Raw genomic sequence first — 20100 nt, forward strand, 5'->3', positions numbered from 1 at the left:
CGTAATGCATCCACGGGTGCTGAGGGAGTTGGCTGATGTGATTGCAGAGCCATTGGCTATTAACTTTGAAAATATGTGGCAACTGGAGGAGGTCCTGGATGATTGGCATAAGGCAAATATGGTGCCCATATTTATAAAAGGGAAGAAAGAGAACCTGAGGAACTACAGACCAGTCAGCCTCACTTCAGTCCCTAACAATTCATGGAGCAGGTCCTCAAGGAATCCATTTTGAAGTACTTGGAGGAGAGGAAGGTGATCAGGAACAGTCAACATGGATTCACCAACTGCAAGTCATGCCTGACCAACCTGATTGCCTTCTATAATGAGATAACTGGCACTACGGATGAGGGGAAAAAGTGGATGTGATATATCTTGACTTTAGTAAATATTTTCATATGGTCTCCCACAGTATTCTTGCCAGTAAGTTTAAAAAGTGTGTTACCGAAATGTTGGGTTTGCCTAACTGAGAGCTAATGACAGCCAAACAGGGATAAGGAAAGTTTGCTTTATTTTGCAGAAGAAAGGAGAGTTTTGTATTTAAATATAAAAAAACTTTACTCCATACAAAAACCAAGAATTTTTTATACACACTTACACACAGGCTTTGGTTGCTCGCATTTGACTGGTGGTTAGCATACCCTGCACTTCTGCAATTTGTTTTGCAAAAACCAGCCTAGGACCAGCTTTAACTGCCTCAAGACTTATAAGGAAAGACAGTTTAAAAAGTTCAGGCTACTGGGTTCGTGAAGTGTCCAATTTCTCCTAATGGTTGCCAGCTATTATAACTAGCTGTTGGATGAATGGACTACAAGGTGGATAGAAAGCTGGCTAGATTGTTGGGTTCAATTGGTAGCAATTAATGGCTCGATGTCCAGTAGGAGGCTGGTATCAAGCGGAGTGCCCCAATGGTCGGTCCTGGTGTTGGTTTTGTTCAACATCTGTAATAAGGATCTGGATGATGGGATGAATTGCACTCTCATCAAGTTCGCAGATGACACTAAGCTGGCGGGGGGGGGGGAAGGGGAGATAGATACACTGGAGGGTAGGGATAGGACACAGAGGGACCTAGACAAATTAGAGGATTGGGCCAAAAGAAATCTGATGATGTTCAACAAGGACAAGTGCAGAGTCCTGCACTTAGGAAGGAAGAATCCCATGCACCACTACAGGCTGGGGAGCAACTGGCTAAGCAGCAGTTCTGCAGAAAAAGACCGGGGGTTTACAGTGGATGAGAAGCTGGATATGAGTCAGCAGTGTGCCATTGTTTCCAGGAAGGCCAATGGCATACTGGGCTGTATTGGTAGGAGCCTTGCCAGTAGATCGAGGGAAGTGATTATCCCCTTCCTTTCGGCACTGGTGACTCCACAACTTGGGTATTGCACCTAGTTTTGGTCCTCCCACTACAGAAGGATGTGGACAAATTGGAGAGAGTCCAGCATAGAGCAATGGAAATGATTAGGGTGCTGGGGCACATGACTTATGAAGAGAGGCTGAGGGGACTGGGGTTATTTCCTCGGCAGAAGAGAAGAGTTTGGGTAGATTTGATAGGATCCTTCAACTACCTGAAGGGGGGTTCCAAAGAAGGTGGAGCTAGGCTGCTCTCAGATGACAGAACAAGAAGCAATGGTCTCAAGTTGCAGTGGGGGACGTCTAGGTTGGATATCAGGAAACATTGTTTCACTAGGTGGGTGTTGAAGCACTGGAATAGGTTACCTAGGGAGGTGGTGGAATCTCCATCCTAAGAGGTTTTTAAGGCCCAACTTGACAAAGCCCTAGCTGGGATGATTCAGTAGGTGTTGGTCCTGCTTTGGGCAGGGGTTGGACTAGATGCCTCCTGAGGTCTCTTCCAACCTTTATATTCCATGATTCTATGAATCACAATATTACATGCTACTCCACACACTCTCAACAGTCAGCACTGCCTGCTTGATCAAGTACATCCCATTCTCTGCCCCATATCCCCCACTGCTGGTCACTTGATGTAGGTTCCACATCCCCCACAACTTCCAGGCCTGCAACATCAGTGATATCCCTTAGCCAGCACTAAAACCACATGCCAGATCCCAAAGCGACAGCTCACAGCAATATCTCCTTGGACTAGGTTAAACTCAGTGACTGGCTGCACCAGGGAAAAGGGGTAGGTCAACATGAACGGTCTTTCTGGGAAGTGAAAGGACATCCCACAGCAGCTCAAACAGTGCAGGGAAAGAGGGAGAGACAGACCCAGCATGAGGAAAAGTGTACGTGGAGACTAAAAGGAGCCAGCATGAGTAACTCTTCCTTAAAATGACACAAAGCTTTAATGTATTGCAGCCCCCAAGAGACCCAGACACCCCTTCCTGAGGCTGCTTTTCTGTGTTGGCAATTGTGCAGAGTGTGACGAGGCGGTAGTGAGATTTCTCATGAGAGGAGGGATGCTGTCAGAGACATTCTGCTACAGAGCGGTCCACAATATGTTACAGTCTGAGATACCCTCCTGCCCTAGGAGGCCCACTTACACTTCTTTGGTCTGTGCATTAAGCAGGATGTGCATTCTCTATATCGCCTCATTTCAGGATTCCAAGCCACTGTGATCTAAATACCGTATTTTCTGCTGGCCGACCCGCTGCTCACACACACACAAACATTGTGCGTTTCTGGAACACCCCAGCTCATATTTCCATGGTTGCCTCTAAGCCAGAGACACGCTTATATTATTGCTGATTTTTTTACTTCTCATTCTCTGCTGAATTGGAGATGCAGGGGCACAGAGAGAGCAACCCCCTCTGTCCATACACAAAAAATGTTATCCTAATTATTTTGAATCTCTAAGTCTGTGATTTTGAAATGTCAGCAACTCTTCTGTCCTGTCAGTTCTATTTTTTTTTTCAGTTCAAATGAGCTCACCCATCCTTAGAGGCCATGGGACCCCACCAGTTGAAGTCACTGGAGGCTCATGGTTGGAGTAAATCAGGTCATTTAGTTCTGTCCCTAGGTGTTGATTTAGGGTGAACTCCTGGACATTTTGGGAGTTTTGCCATTGAGACCAGATTCACCCTTAGTGTTTAACTTTCAGTCCCAGCTTTAAAAATCTCGGCTTTGGTTCCTCCTACAGAGAGCGCTGGGTCGGAAGGAAAGCCCCAGTTTATGTGGCATTTTGAGACTGTATATGAAAGACAGAGATTCTAAACAAGTGGACCCTGATTTTGCTCTCTGCAGTGGCCATGGAAGGCAGAATGTGAGAGCAGAATCTGACCCCTGTGCAACCCATTCTTGTGGTGAACCCTCTGGTAACACAGATATGCGCTGCAGAGGCTTTGACTGCATTTCCTTACAGTGTAGTGAAGTTACTGAATTGGTAAACTTGAGTGAACCAGAGGGAAAACCACACAGACCCCAAAAGGAAGCTACTGAGATAGATAGAAGGACACGGTAAGAGACAAGGAAAGGATTGGAAAAACAAATAACTATTTCCAAAACATTTGTATTTCCCATTTTGCCAGGTAAATCAGTTTGTGTTTTTAACTATATTAAGCAGTTCAAATCTCTGTGCTGGTGAATTCTTGCCCAAACGGTTCTTGACTTGAACATTGGAACCCTTCTCGTGTCATTAATATTAATTTTAATACAGAAACAAGCAACTCACCAAAATCCTGCTCAGCAGAGAGAGGAAATCTCCTTACAGTGACAGGAAGGCAGAGTCCTGAGAATCAACCTATGAATCTCAAATGTCTGAGACTCACAACATCAGACAACTACCTTTATGATTCAGCTGAACAGTCCCTTTGGACTCTCACATTGGCCAGGACTTACTTACAATTCCCTTGGATCCAAAGAGCAGCAAGAGAAAAGAGCAGAAAATAGACCCTGGAGAATTTCAGCTGGAGAATCTCCCTGGGAGTGAAAAGATTTGCCAATTCCCTGGGGTCAGATTCTCAGGAGAAATGTAGACTTGCAGACTGTTCAGCCTAACAACTGAGGACTGTTTTCTTTTCTCTGTGCAATGTACTGTCATCTGTATTATGTGTGAGACTGCTGCCACAATATACAAGACCAAAAATAATTTTCAATTCATTTTAGCAGCATATCACTGCATACCACACAGGCAATTGTAATATCCATTCCATTACACTCTGAAATTCACTGATGCCTTGTGGAGGCCAAAAGATGTGATCCTGAAATTCTGCAAGCCAAATAGTGTGTGTCATGGTTCACTCCCCATTCTGAACTCAGGGGTACAAACCTGCATGAAAGACTCTGTAAGCTTATATTCTACCAAATTAAGTTAAAACTTCCCCAAGGTACAATTCCTTTCCTTGTCCTTGGACGGTGTGGCTGCCACCACCAAGTGATTTACACAAAAATTCAGGGAAAGTGTCACTTGGAGTCTCTATTTCCCCAAAATATTCCCCCAAACCACTTCACCCCCTTTCCTGGGGAGGCTGGAGTACCGACCAGACCCTTTATTTCTAGGACACTGAAAATTAATCAGGTTCTTAAAGGCAGAACTTTACTTAAAGAAAAAATAAAAGAAATCACATCTGCAAAATCAGGATAGAAGGTACTTTACAGGGTAATAAAAAGATTTAAAACACAAAGGTTTCCCTGCTAGGCTTAGCTTCAAAGTTACCAAAAAACAAAACAAAACAAAAAAAACAAACACCACAACAAACAGGAATAAAATTCCATCTTAATGTAGGGAACATTCACAAGCTAAAAGAAAAGATAATCTAATGTATTTCCTTGCCCTTACTTACAATTTTTGTAAATCTAAATGGATAATTTCAGATATGTTTTCAGGAGATGTTTCACCTGCCTGGTCTCTTTCTCTGGCTAGAGAGGGACCAAACAAAACTTCTCCCATCACAGATTTGAAAGTATCTTCTTTCTTTTTGGTCCTTTTGGTCAGTTGCCAACTAGATTATTTGAGTTTCATAGCCCCTTACAGGTAAAATTGTTTAGAACAGCTTCCCAGGTGGCATTCTATGTTACCCTTATCTCTCTGTTTATGACAGCGTGGAAAAGACTTTCTTCTCCTAGGATTATGGCATCAAAGTTACTTGCCAGTATCCCTTTGTGAGGTCAAAAGTGGAGATATATCTGGCAGCTCCCAGTTGTTCTAATGGCTCATCTTCTCTCTGCATCAAGTAAGCATAGAATTTCATTAGTGTGTTGATCTTTCAGAAACCCATACAGAAAAGAGTTGCACTAACCTGTGTCAGAACTAGTACCATGGGACTTCTCTACTCATTGTTTGATTCCTTCACTGCTCTCAGAGCCAAATATCCTGGATTTCCTCTCACATTTTGTCCCACATAGTGGGAAAGCACAGCCTCAGGATTTCACCAATCTGTTGCCCTGGGCCATTTCACTATGGTGGTTCTTTAGGTAGCTGTGCCCTGCTGGGTGACAACATGGTGGAAAAGGAGTGAAACAATTGCTACATCTGACTCTTTTATTTGGGATACAGACCCTTCTCCAAGCTTGTGTCACAAGTGCCTGGGGCCTTTACCTGGGTTCCAAAGAGTATGAGAGTGACACATTTTCATCTCAGGGTGCAATCTGGGAGCCGAGGAAACTGCTGCACCCCTCTAACCACCCAGCTAGTTGGCCATTTTTCACAGTGCTTTGCTAGTGATTCATCCTCTATCCGCACCCTGCCCAAAACACTGAGCATCTACTGGTTCAGTTCCAAGGAGATCGATTTCAGTGCCTGCCTTTTCCAGCTGTACTTCATTCACTGCTTTTTAGTGATGGAGTCTGGGATCTTTGTGGTCATGGCTTTTGATTGCTACATGGCCATCTGCAATCCTCTCAGATATTCCACCCTCCTGACAAACTCCATGGTTGCCAAGATAGGCCTGGCCGTGGTGTTTCACGGTAGCATCCTCATACTACCCTATCCCTTCCTGGTGAGTCAATGGCCATATTGCAGAACCAACATCATCCCCCACATGCATTGCGAGCATATAGCCGTGGCGAAGCTGGCCTGCGCCGACACCCGCATCAGTAGTTACTACGGTCTCTTTGTGGTATTCTGTGAGAGGGGTCTGGATATGATTTTTATTGCTGTGTCCTATACCCAGATCCTCAAGGTCATCATCAGCCACCCCATAAAGGACGCTCAGCTCAAGGATTTGGGGACCTGCTGCTCCCACCTCTGTGTCATCTTAGCCTTTTACATCCCAGGTCTCTTCTCCTTCCTCACACACCGGTTTGGCCATAATGTGCCCCTGCATTTCCAAGTTCTCATTGCTAACGTGTACCTTCTGGTGTTCCCCATGCTCAACCCCATCATCTACGGGGTGAGGACCAAACAGATCCGGGACAGGCTGCTCCGGCTCTTTACTCATAAAAGGACGTAATGTTTTCTCCTGGTGCTCTGGCTCTCAGTCTGAACTCTGTGCAGAACTGGCTGGTGACGTGGTGTTGTGTTCTCTTCAGTGAATCACTGATTGAATAGTCAGAGACATTAGACCCTTTCCTGACCTTACTCTGCTGTGTCAGCACGACAAATTAAGCTGTCATGGGATAAAAGGGAAGGTCCTTTCATGGAATGAGAATTAGTTAAAAGACAGGGAACAAAGGGTAGGAATTAATGGTAAATTCTCAGAATGGAGAGGGGTAACTAGTGGTGTTCCCCAAGGATCAGTCCTAGGACCAATTCTATTCAATTTTTTCATAAATGATCTGGAGAAAGGTGTAAATAGTGAGGTGGCAAAGTTTGCAGATGATACTAAACTACTCCAGATAGTTAAGGCCAAAGCAGATTGTGAAGAACTTCAAAAAGATCTCACAAAACTAAGAGATTGGGCAACAAAAGGGCAAATGAAATTTAATGTGGATAAATGTAAAGTAATGCATGTTGGAAAAAATAACCCCAACTATACGTACAATATGATGGGGGTTAATTTAGCTACAACGGGTCAGGAAAAAGATCTTGGCGTCATCGTGGATAGTTCTCTGAAGATGTCCACGCAGTGTGCAGAGGCAGTCAAAAAAGAAACGGATGCTTAGGAATCATGAAACAGGGATTAGGAATAGAACTGAGCAAATATATTATTGCCCTTATATAAATCCCATGGTACGGCACAATCTCAAATTAGTGTGTACAGATATGTCTCCCACCTCAAAAAGAGATTTAGCACTAGAAAGGTTCAGAAAAGGGCAACTAAATGATACAGGGTTTGGGAGGTACCCATAGAGGAAGATTAAGAGGCTAGGCCTCTTCGCCTTGGAAGAGACTAAGGGATATGATAAATAATAAATCAAGAGTTATGTTGGAAAGTGGATAAGAAAGTTATTTACTTATTCCCTATAATACGATAGGGGTCAACCAAATGAATTAATAGGTGCAGGTTTACAATAAAAGAGTTTCATTTCACCAGCGCACAGTCACTTGTGGAACTCCGACCTGAGGAGTTGTGAAGGCTGGGACACTATACAGTGTTTAAATGGAACTGGATAAATTCAGTGTAGCTTAGCTGAAGGGTAAAGAATGGTGTCCCTAGCCTCTGTTCATCAGAGAATGGAGATGGATGACAGGAGAGAGATCACTTGATCATTGCCTGTTAGCTTCACTCCCTCTGGGGCACCTGGCATTGGCCACTGTTGGTAGACAGATACTGGGCTAGATGGACCTTTGGTCTGACCCGGTAAAGCCGTTCTTATGTTCTTATGACAATCTGGGGTATCCTGGAGTGTAGAACTCATTGGTTTGCCACGCTTCTAATTACTGGTAACTGGACCTCTGGGAATATAAGAGCATAAGAAGGGCCATACTGTCGCCCATTTCCAGCTGCTGGCAAACACACACCATCCCTTCCCACCATGGCTATTGATGGACCTGCACAACATCCTCTGGCAAGGAATTCCACTGCTTGGCTGTGTGTTGTGTGAAGAAATACTTCCCTTTGTTTGTTTTAAATTGTTGCCTATTCATTTCATTTGGTAACCCCCAGTTCTTGAGTTATGAGAAGGGGTAAATACCACTTCCTTGTTTTCTTTTTCTACTCCAGTTATAATTTTATAGACCTCTATCATATCCACACACATACACACCCCAGTAGTCTCTTTTCCAAGCTGAAGAGTCCTAGTCTTATGAATCTCTCCTCATACGGAAGCCGTTCCATACCCCTAATCATTTTATTGCCCTTTTTAACTTTTTCCAATACCAATATATCCTTTTTGAGATGAGGCAACCACATCTGCACGCAATATTCAAGATGTGGGCATACCATGTATTTGTATAGAGGCAATACAATATTTTCTATCTTATGATCTGCCCCTTTCCTAGTGATTCCCAACATTCTGTATACTTTTTCGACTGTTGCTGCCCATTGAGTGGATGTGTTTCAGAGAACTAGCCACCATGACCCCTGGGGCCTCTTACTCTGCTTCTTCCACCCAGGCAATGCTGCTAGCACACATCTTCCCTCAAGGTGGTTCTAGCTGGAATGTTTCCCCTGACACATGGACTGGCAAAGCTTTATTTTGTGCATTTGTGTGTTTTTTACACTTGCAGATTTTGAGGCCTAATCAGTGTGGAGTAGAGTGGAAGAATTACATCTTGTGTCTTGTTTACAGCATTCCTGCTAATACCTCTGAGACAGTGCTGCCTGTGGAACGTTTCCCTCTGGCACGTTGACTGGCAAAGCTTTGGTTTTTGTGTGGAGAATTTTTTTTTACACTTTCAGATTCTGAGCAACCAGATGCCTGGGGAATAGCATGGACTCCCTAGCTGGACTGGGAGAAGGGATGTGTGTCAGGCAGTTGAGATTTTGCATCATACAGCTTGTGGTATGCAAATTTTAATAACAATTTTTAATTAAAAGATTTGGCCAAGGAAGTTTTTTGTTTTTATTTAACAAATGTGTTAGACTTTAGTATATCACATTTTTTAAATTTATTTAAACACTTTTTATTTTAAGTTGAATAAAACAAGTATTTCCATTTTAATCCAACCCCTCTACCTGATTCCAGACCAGACCATCCCATGAAAACACTAAACACAACAATTTCGGTCAAGAGACAAACACCACAAGACAGAACATAGAACACAAAACATAATTTTTATTGTGCTAGTAAATGCATGATATGTTGAATGCTGTTCAGCTGGCATCAGTTTTCTGTGATTATCTGAAAAACAAAAAAAAGAGGTCTACCCCTTCTGGGCGGTCAATTATAACTTAAATATATAAATACCCTTGTTGATTTTAGGCAAAACAGAGGAATTACCCCATATTTTTTTTGTATTTGTTTCATAGGCAGCCCAGGTTTCAGTGGCTTCTACCTTATCAGTTAGATAATTCGCATTAATACAGATGCTTTTTGGCTTGCTTTTGGATTTAAAACTATTTACACCTTAAAGATTTTTACCTTAAAAGGGACATAATTAACTTTACCAGAATTTTAATTGCTTTTTACTTTTAACTTTTGCTTTTAAACATTGAAAGAAAACATCACTACTTATAGTGCCCCTTAGAGCCTAATAAAATTTTAATTACACAGCACTGCATATATTTTTTTAGCTAATTTAACTAAATTGTTTATAGCTAAATGATTGCAATTTAATAATATTTTTGCTTGAATTTATTTACAAACATTTTAAAGACACCAAGAACTTTTTTTTTTAGCATTTTACAAAGTTTTAACTGCTGTTCCCTCCAGCAACTACAGAGTTAACTTCTCACTCTTCCTTAAATCACTTGCTTGTCTCCCAACAGCCGCTTTTATCAAGTTAAATAACCATTTTAAGTATTGTCCTGGGTATTTGAAATTCCCATGCTTACACTTACTTACTCCTTCCTTTCACTATACCCTTAGAATTTCCAACCTGTTTTCCAATCTCTCCGTCTGTTGCCTGCCCACCTGGGCCCGATTCTGCTTTTTACGCTGAACCGCCCCTTCCATGGGCATCAACTTGTTCCACTACCAGTTTAGCTAGGAGGGTGGGCTTCTCAACTAGCCCCCACGCCTCCTGGTCTCTTCCCTTAAACATTCTTACTCACAAGACGACCCGAGTCCTCCCTCGTGAGGCTTGTCACCTGGACAAAAACATATGGCCCATTGGTGTTTAACTATTTAATTTTATTTGACATTTTTTCTGAACACCAGGTAAAGGCCATTTAATTCAAACCCATTTAGAAGGTTTACCCAGAGACCCACCCATCTGTCTGCTGATACTTAAACAGAATAGGGAATTACACAGAGAACAGAGGGAATTACAGTCTAATTCAGCTTTTCTACTTTTATTATACTGACTGCTACAGGGGACGGGACAGAAGGATCTCAATTCAACCTCAGAGCTTCCTCGCACACATGGCTTCCACTTTGAGGAATTACGAATGAGAGGTTCAGTTCCGCCCACACTCCTAATGCGCAAATGTATACAGAGCAGAAAAACAACAGTAACTGGTTAAACAGAACAGAACCAGAACCAGATAAGAGGTCTGCCTCTAACCAGAACCAGATGGTATTTCCTTATCCTATTAGGGCTCACCTTATCGGAGCACGAACCCCAGGGGCTGCGGCGGAGTGAGGAAGAGGGGTTAAGCACCCCAGTGGCGCCGCTCCTAGTTCGCCACAGCCATCCGGAGTCCGATGTCCGAGCTAGGAGAGTCCCATCAGGGTCGCCAGAAACTGTTACCGAAATATCGGGTCTGCCTAGCTGAGAGCCAATTAACAGCCTGACAGGGATAAGGGAAAATACTTTATTTTGCAGAAAAAGGAGAGCCTGTACCTTGGTACAAAAGACTTTGTTTTACACAAATTTTACAAACCTTTTATATACATTTAGACAAAGATCCTTGCATGTTAATACTTGATTGGTAAGTGTAAAATTTTATGCTTTCGTTATTTGGGTAGTACTGACTGGTTTGGAGCAGGATTTTCCTGCTTTGAGGCAGAGGAAAAGAGATAGTGCAAAATTTTAGGCTACTGTGTTCATGAGCAGTACTTACCCCCCCGCCCCCACTAGCCGCTTGTAATCTATTAAGGGGGGTCAGCCAGCTTTCACGGGTTGAAAGGAATACAGGAAACTGAATGTTCAATGGAGCTTGCTACTCAATGCCACTGATAGCAAATGAACCAGACTCCATGTGATCCTTTGTGGACTCTACTGCTAAGGAGAGAGAAGGGGCCCAGGCTGAGCTGGGAGTGGAGCGGTGCTGACCAGAGTCAGAGGGGCCAGAGGAGCAGCCCCGGGACGAGAGCTGTGTAATCAGGAAGGCCAAAGGAAAATTGGAGTTGCAGCTAGCAAGGGATGTGAAGGGTAATAAGTCGGGGTTCTACAGGTATGTTAGTGACAGGAAGGTAGTCAGAGAATGCGTGGGACCCTTACTGAATGGGGGAGGCAACCTAGGGACAGATGATGTGGAAAAAGCTGAAGTACTGAAGGCTTTTTTTCCTTCATTCTTAACAGACATAGTCAGTTCCCAGAGTGCTGCCCGGGGCAACACAGTAAGGGGAGGAGGTGAGCAGCCCTCCATGGTGAAAGAACAGGTTGAGGACTATTTAGAAAAACTGGACATGCACATGGGGCTGGATGCAGTATGTTTATGACAGGCCCTGAAGCTCAGCTACAAAGTGGTGAGGGCAGAGACTACTGTGTGTCTCATTTCTTTAGCTTTCAGCTCCCTTTTGTTCCTCTCGGCTGTAGAAGGGAGCGCCCGGCAATGAGGATTGACTGGGAGTCCTTTGCCCTGAGCCAGGCCCTGGGAGCATGCAAGGGATCTGCTTTGAAGCTAGGAGGACAACAGCTGAGAGAGGCAGAAGGATAAGCTCCTGCATTAGCTGGGAAGGTGGGATGTTGGGCAGAGGCCAGGGTGGCTTTGATATTTCACAGGGCAGGAGATAAACAGCACAGCTTCCATTAGCCAGCTATTGACCCACATATGGGGCTCCTTATCTGGAACTACAGGGGACGCATTGCCCAGGGGCTGAAACTGAGCAGTGAAGCTGAGTCTAACATACACTGCACATGCCACTTTTGACCACTACATTTAGAAGCTCTGTAGCTAGGCTGCTAGGCAGTATTATCCCCTTGTCCTGGATGGACTGAGCCATGAAGAGGTAAAGTGATTTACCCAAGGGCACACAATGAGTCAGTGACAGAGCTAAGAATAATAACTGGGAGTCCTGACACCGCCACCCCCCACAGCAGCACTGCTCTGGCCATGAACTGGCATTGCTCCTCTGGGTTATATTAGACTTACTGAGGCTATTTGTATCTCGTGATCAGTGGAGTTGCCGTTCTTAAACAGGAGGAATTTATTAAAGAAATAGTTGAAAACTATGACCACAAAATAGGTTTCTACATAGTTCACTCTTCGGCCCTGTCTTGCTTGTTAACCAGGGACGAGACGCTACCTGGAACTCTGTACAGTGCATAGAACTGAACGGTGTGCTGCAAGGAACCACATCAATGGAGTGTGCGACTCGTTAGGGCCCTTTGGAAGGAGAAGAGTAAACACCATAGTCATCTTACCTCCCAGCTCACTGGTCTCTGCTGATGCCTTATTTAGTTAAATAACTTGGGCCAAATGATGTAAGTGGGTGCACAGACAGTACAAGACAGGTCTGAGAGAAGCTAAGTGAGGGGTCAGCAGCTAGGAACTCCGGCTCAAGACACTTCTTTTCATGCTTCCTCAGTTCCCACATCTGTAAAAGGGGGATACCTCCTGGGAGTAGTGAGCAATAGTATGTGAAGCATCTGTCAGCTGTGTCCATGTGTCACTGTGCCTCAGTAGGACACAGCCGAGGATGCCGAATTCAGAACAAACTGCTGAGAAATAGGGCAGATTCACCCCAGACTGGTGGTTGTTCTATCATTAGATTATACCAAGCAAGTAACAAATGTAAACATCTGTTTCACCACACTGGTTAACTAGAAGCCAAAAATGCAGTGTCTGCAGGCATCAATGCCCTTGGCTCATCACCCGGCCACTGGACACCATGATGAGCAGTCAGTGAAAATCAATTTCACCGCATATAGTTTCCTAGTCTCAAGAGACACTTACGATTAAATAATAAAAGAAAAGAAGAGTTACAAACGGTTCACAGATCAGATACATTCAAGTGGTCTTTCAGTGTTCAGAGATGAGGATCATAGCAGCGATGGAATAGACTGCTGGCTTGCAAAAGTCTCTAGAATTTACCCAGAGAGGTTGGGGTCACCAGTCCTTGTTCAGAGCTTTCTTGATGGAAACCCAGTGCAGAGAAATGAAGACAAGGTGGGGGTGTCTCGAGGTCCTTCTATATTCTTTGCCCTCTGCATGGAATTTTATAGTCCCAAGCAAAGCCCACAGCCCAGTTGCCTGGAAAATTACTGGCCCAAGAGGGAGTCCAGGGTCACATGAGCATGTCACATGTCCTCACATGCTTTGATGTGTCAGAAGGGAAGCCATTGATTATATTTTTGCAGAGGTGTGTTTCTTCTATGGTCCATTGTAAGAGCTCAGCGGCCTTCTTGGGTCTCAGTACCTATCTGCCTGGCCTTATCTACTTCAGGGGTGTTACCCAGGAACACATGGGTAAGATACAAGTCCATGGCCAATAATCATAACTTCCGACAGAAAGATAATAAACATATTTACACTGGATAATCAGACTTAAGGAATCGTAACTTTCTCATTGACACCTGACATGACATACTTTGTACAAGATTTATTGCAATCGCATATTTGTGTCAGCAACAAAGATGACAATTGTCATATTCCATCATACAGAACCACACCGTGTTCTTGTCCCATGATGGTGCTACAGGGAGCCTGCTCCTTGTACAAAGAAAGAAGGAAAGAGTTCTTTGAAAGTGAGAAGTGGATGTCCGGGACCTTGGCTGTTTACTCCAAGCGTCACCAGCCAGCTCCCCTGGCTTTGAACCATCTTAACTTGTGTTTGACTAAAGTATCTTCCAGAGAGGCATCCAGGGCTAGATACACAAAGGCACTTAGGTAAATACTGACTTTAGGTGCTGCTGTCTCTCTCAAACCTGGCTTATCTGCTGCCTGATCATGCAATCACCTAACGTTCTGCCAGTACCCTGCACAAAGCAACCTGTATGCTGACGCTGCTCCTCAGCTAAAGAGCTGCTCAGAGCCTTTGCTCAGACCCAATTCTGGCGGGATTCTTCAATGAGGTGTCTCCCTCCCACCATCTCCCCAGCAGGTCCAATCTGTCAGGGGTTCTCAGACTACCCCCATGGATGGAGATTGGAGGTTGGGAATGTGTGTGTGTATCTGTGTGTGCGTGTCCCTGAGCGTGTGTGTGCATGCCCGTCCATGTGTGCGTTTATAGAATCATGGAAGATTAGGATTGGAGAAGAAGTCAAGAGGTCATCTAGTCTAACCCCTTGCAAAAAGCAGGACCAACCTGAGCTAAATCATCCCAGCCAGGGCTTTATCAAGCCAGGCGTTAAAAACTTCTAAGGATGGAGATTCCACCACCTCGCTAAGGAACCCATTCCAGTGCTTCACCACCGTCCTAGTGAAATAATGTTTCCTAATATCCAGCCTAAGCCTCCCCCACTGCAATTTGAGACCGTTGCTCCTTATTCTGTCATCTGCCAACACCGAAAACAGCTGAGCTCTATCCTCTTTGGAATCTCCCTTCAGGTAGTTCAAGGCTACTATCAAATTCCCCCTCACTCTTCCCTTCTGCAGACTAAATAACTCCAGTTCCGTCAGTCTTTGTTCATAAGTTGCGCCCCAGACCACAAATCATTTTTGTTGCCCTCCACCGGACACTCTCCACTTTTGTCCACATCCTTTCTGGAGTGGGGGGCCCAAAAGTGGATGATGTACTGCAGATATGGCTTCACCAGTGCCAAATAGAGGGGAATAATCACTTCCCTTGATCCACTGTCAATGCTCCTACTAATGCATTAAGTGGATGTTTTCAGAGAATTATCCAATATTACTTCAAGATCTCTTTCTTGAGTGGTAACTGCTAATTTAAACCCCATCATTTTATATGCATAGTTGAGATTATGTTATCCAGTGTGCATTATTTGCATTATTCAATAATGAATTTCATCTGCCATTTTGTTGCCCTTTCACAGAATTTGGTGGGATCCCTTTTTAACTCTTTGCATTCTGCTTTGCACATAGATATCTTTGCCACATCACTGTTTATCCTTTTTTTTTCTAGACCATTTAAGAAGAGGGGTGAACAGTCGTGGTACTTGTATCCATCTGGTCCTGGGGATGTATTACTGTGTAATTTATCCATCCAAAATCTCTTCTAATGACACCTCAATCTGGGAAAGTTCCTCAGATCTGTCACCTAGAGAGAATGTTTCTGGTTTGGGAATCTCTCTCACATCTCAAGCTATGAAGACTGATGCAAAGACTTCATTTAGTTGCTCTACAATGGCCTTATAAAATCTGCAATACTTACTGCAACTGAAAGAACATTGCTGAGCTCTTCTTCCATCTTCTCAGCAGCCAATGTCTGAATTGCATAATATAGGCTTGTAATGATCCTGCCTTTGGTGAAACACTTCTGAGAGTATTAATTCAGGAAAAATTGCATAAATCAGGGCAGTTACAGCCCAAGGCTGTGGTTTCTCCACTTATAAGACACACCAATCCACCAAGATAGAGAGGACTTTGTTTTTTCTCCCACTGGCTAACCATAAGTCATACAAGCAATTCCCTTGGACACTCCAGTGTCCTAATATTATCACCAGTGCCACTCATTATGAGGATGAATGGTTATGAAAACCAATACCCCAGGAAGAGAAAAAAGGTTCTCCCAATCCCAAAGGACCGAGCTCCTGACCCAGATCAATATACAAATCAGATCTTACCAAAAAAAAAATCATCACACTGTTGCCAATCCTTTAGAATCTAAGATCTAAAGCTTTATTCATAAAGGGGAAAAGATATAGATGAGAGCTAAAATTGGATAAATGGAATCAATTACATTTAGTAATGGCAAAGTTCTTGGTTCAGATTTGTAGCAGTGATGGAATAAACTTCAGGTTCAAATCATATCCCTGGAGTACATCACCCGCTGAGATGGGCCATTCAGACTTTTCTTCCGAGCTTCAGTTTGTAGCAAGGTTCCTCCAGAGGTTAGAAGCAGGATTGAAGACAAAATGGAGGGGTTTCCAGGGCCTTTTATATTCTCTGCCTATGGAAGGACATCCCTCTGTTCTTACTGTGGAAATCACAGCAGAGAGATGGAGCCTGGAGTCACATAGGCAAGCTACATGTCCACGTATGACTCAGTTCTTTACAGGCCAATGACATTGTTTACATGTTAGTTTGAACGTGCTCAGGAAAGCTCGGATGTGGATTGGCATCTCCCAAAGTTCATTGTCAACCAAGTGTTTCTTGACTGGGCATTTACTGAAAATAGTCCTTTCTCAAGAAGCTGACCAAATGTATCACTGAGGCTACTTGGAATTAAATACATTTGAGATACAAGTACTTGGCCCATATTCATAACTTCAAATACAAAAATGATACACACATATAGCTAGCATAATTATAATCAGCATATCATATCTTCTTCATAAATACCTCACATGACAACGGTTGTACAATATTTGTTGCAAATATAAAATAGTGGTTGCAACAATGATCTGTATGGTTACAGTTTATGTCAATAATGTCATGTTATGCAAAAAGATGATTTCTTCTCCTGCACCCGCAAGAGTCATGGAAGCACAGATAATACTGAAGGGTTTTATTTACGGTACCACGAAGACTGATAAGCAGCTTGGAAAATATAGTGGCATAGTGGCCAGTTATATACATTTTTTTATTAATTTGCACTTATATGTACATACAGAGACAGACATTGTTACAAGTCAAGAGAGAACACTGAACATATCTGTTTATGACAGTGCTGTCATAAACAGATAGCTAAGGGTTAATGTTTCTTTTACCTGTAAAGGATTAACAAAGGGAACCAAACACCTGACAAGAGGGCCAATCAGGAAACCGGATTTTTCAAAGCTTAAGGGAGGGAATTTGTGGGTGTTTCTTGGTCTTGGGTTGTCTGTTCTGTGCTCTCGTCAGCTATGAGAGGTCATTTTCCAGTCCTTCTAATCTTCTGTTCCCAGTGTAAGTACAACTTAGCAAAAGTATAGTTTTTAAATTGTTTTGCTGTATTTGCATTTGTTTATCTGGCTGGTGGAGTCTGTATGTGTATTTGGCTATAAGTACTTTAATTATATTGTTTTGGATAAGGTGTTTATCCTTTTCTATTGTTTATTCATTTTCTATAAGTTGAAAACCCTGTATCTTACCATCTAGATTAAGAGAATGTTATTCTATTCTTTCTTTCTTTTTATTAAAAGTTTTGCTTTTCAGACCTGTTGATTTTTTTTTCTAGTTGACCCACCAGGAATTGGTGGGAGAAAGGAAAGGACAGGAGGAGGGAAAAACTGCTCTCTGTGTTTAACTTCCTGTGTCCCAGGCGGGAAGAAGCTAAGGGGGGACAGATAGAATCTTTTCTGTTTCCTTGTCATTGGATTGTCTCTTTCTGGAGAGAGAAGACATGCTCTTGTATTGTGAGTAAAGAGGTTGCATCAGTAACTCTCAGGTTAGCCCAGAGAGGAATTCTGGTGGGGAGAGAGTGGGGGGAATGGTTTATTTCCCTTTGTTAGGAGACTCAGGGCATCTGAGTCTGGGGTCCCACAGAGAAGTTTTGGGGGACCCAGTGTACAGGCACTGAAATTCCTGGTTGGTGGCAGCCTATCAGATCTAAGCTGGTAATTAAGCTTAGAGGCTTTCATGCTGGTACCCAATCTTTGGGACGCTAAGGTCCAGATTTGGGAATTATACCATGACAAGTGCGTACACACAGAAGTCATTCTAATTGCTTTAAACATTTATGACTACCTGGTGGGGGAAGGACGTGGTTTGAGGGGGGAGGGGGAAGGGATGAGTGCTTACAGATATCCGGTGGGCTGTGAAGGGAAGGATTTTTCTGTTCTAAGAATTGAGTTATTGGGCATTACTGAGTTACTGGGTGGGTATTGACCTTATAAGCTTATTGTTTACAATTATTAGTGTCTTTGCTTTTTAGCAGTTTTTGTTTTTTCTGCTGGCTGAATTTTAACTCCTTCCTGACAATTCCCTTTTTTTTGAGAAATTGAATTTTTAAGTGAGATAAAGTTAACATTTTAAATATTTTGATATGCATGATTTGTTCTAGGGTTGCTTGAGGAAGGTGGTATGGGGAAGGGAGACAGGAACTGGGGGAAGGGAGTAAAGGTAGAAAACACAGTATGATTTTTAAGCATGTGTTTAAAGTACCATATATACTCATTCAGTAGCCCATTTGTTTATAAGCTGACCACCCAAGAAGGTTAGGTAAAAATAGCAAAAACTGTATCACCCTTTCATAAACCAATCCTATATTTCAGGGGTTGGCAAACGCTGGCTCCTGGGCCATCAGGGTAAGCTGCCGGTGAGACGTTTTGTTTACGTGAAGCACCTGCAGGCATGGAGCCCCTCAGCTCCTTGTGGCAGCAGTTCACAGTTCCCAGCCAATGGCAGCTGCAGGAAGTGTCATGGGGACAGCAAACTGTGGCCACAGGGAACTGAGGGGCTCCATGCCTGCAGACGCTCCAAGTAAACATAATGGCAATGTATATGGTATTCAATTCTAGCCCCATTTGTAAGCCGACTCCCACACTTTAATGCATCACTTTTTTACTCAATTATAAGCCGAATATTTGTGGTAAAAAAGTGACACATTAAAGTGTGGGGGTCTGCTTACAAACAGGGCTAGACAAGAGAGATTAATAACATAAATATAGAAGCAGCAGAAGCTGTGGTTTGAACAATAGTTTGTTAGGAGATGGGGCTGTAAGATGCATTATGAACAGGATTTTTTAGTTGGGTGATGAGTAGATTGGAGAGCTGGCTTTGAATGTGACCTTTGGTGATGTAGTTATGAACAGTGGTAAATGCAGACACAGCAGCCAGGACCATTTTGAGTAGTAGCTTTTTGGTTAGTTGAACTGGTGTGTTGTTTAGGTACAGGTTGTTATATTACTGAGGAGTTGCTGTCATTTTAGTGAACACAGGGCCGGGGAGGTGCCCCTTATCTAGGATAAATGAGTTAGTAATTTGCAGGCACATGGAAGCGTTTGCCTGGCACTGTGGTGGTCACATTTTGCAGTTCCCAGATTATGTGCCACTTCCAGCAGCTCCCACTGGTTGTCTGTCTCAGGGGTGTGTGCCACCATGTCCACCCACACCCTCTGCATCTAATCACTCTGGTCAGGTATCTGGCATAGTCTATAGTGGCCGCTCTCTATGGCTCCTGGCTTGGTGTACTGCAAGGAGGGAAGAGGGGGACCCAGGCCCACCCTCTACTCTGGATCCTGGCCCAGGGACCCTCTGGCAGCAGCTTCGCTGTCATCCTTCTCTCTCTCGCCTGTCTGCTTCCCTGGGCTACTTCTCCTACAGCCGCTTGCACCTGCTAGGCCCTTCCTTTCAAGGTCTGTGGCCTGGCAGGCTACAGGCTAGAGCTCCTTTCTGCTCCCAGAGCCTGGTCAGCACTTCGCTGTCCACGGTGCTAGCCTCCCACCTTCAGAGATTGACCCTCTCTTCTCAAAGGACTGAGACAGACTGACTGCTCCCGCTCTGGGCAGCCTTTTTATAGGGCTGAGCCCGGCCCTTATTGGCTGTCTCCACTCTGGTCTCTGATTGGCTCACAATAAGCCATCCCCTAATTGGCTCCCTGTCTGTGCAGCTGCCCTGGCCTGCCACAGCGCTCACGCTCTGGAAGTGGGGCAGTCCGCCCCACTACATGAGGTTGTTGGTTCTTTTGCAATATTAAACAGTTTACAGAACAGCACACCACAAGCATGACCATTAGCTTGTGACTTGGCCAGGTTGACTATAGCATTTGAGGGTTTTTTTAAATGATTTTGTAAAAAAAATTTTATGGCTACATTAATTGCAGTGAGAGCATAAGCTAAGCCGGTGTTGGTATGTCTAAGGACTTGGGTGGTTTGGCATTTGACCCTGTCATAAACAGATAGCTAAAGGTTAATGTTTCTTTCACCTGTAAAGGGTTAACAAAGGGAACCAAACACCTGACCAGAGGACCAATCAGGAAACTGGATTTTTCAAAGCTCAGGAGAGGGAATGTTTG

General features: G+C 43.7%; 1 protein-coding gene across 1 annotated transcript; it reads left to right on the forward strand.

Annotated features, from left to right (window-relative positions):
* Nucleotides 1–5507: 5507 nt before the first annotated feature.
* LOC116818297 (olfactory receptor 52R1-like) lies at nt 5508–6344 on the forward strand. The gene has a single exon (XM_032769092.2). It carries the CDS (start codon nt 5508–5510, stop codon nt 6342–6344), a length of 837 nt encoding a protein of 278 aa, XP_032624983.2.
* Nucleotides 6345–20100: the final 13756 nt, after the last annotated feature.

Source organism: Chelonoidis abingdonii, chromosome 1, assembly GCF_003597395.2.
Source record: "Chelonoidis abingdonii isolate Lonesome George chromosome 1, CheloAbing_2.0, whole genome shotgun sequence".
Classification (NCBI taxonomy): Eukaryota; Metazoa; Chordata; order Testudines; family Testudinidae; genus Chelonoidis; species Chelonoidis abingdonii.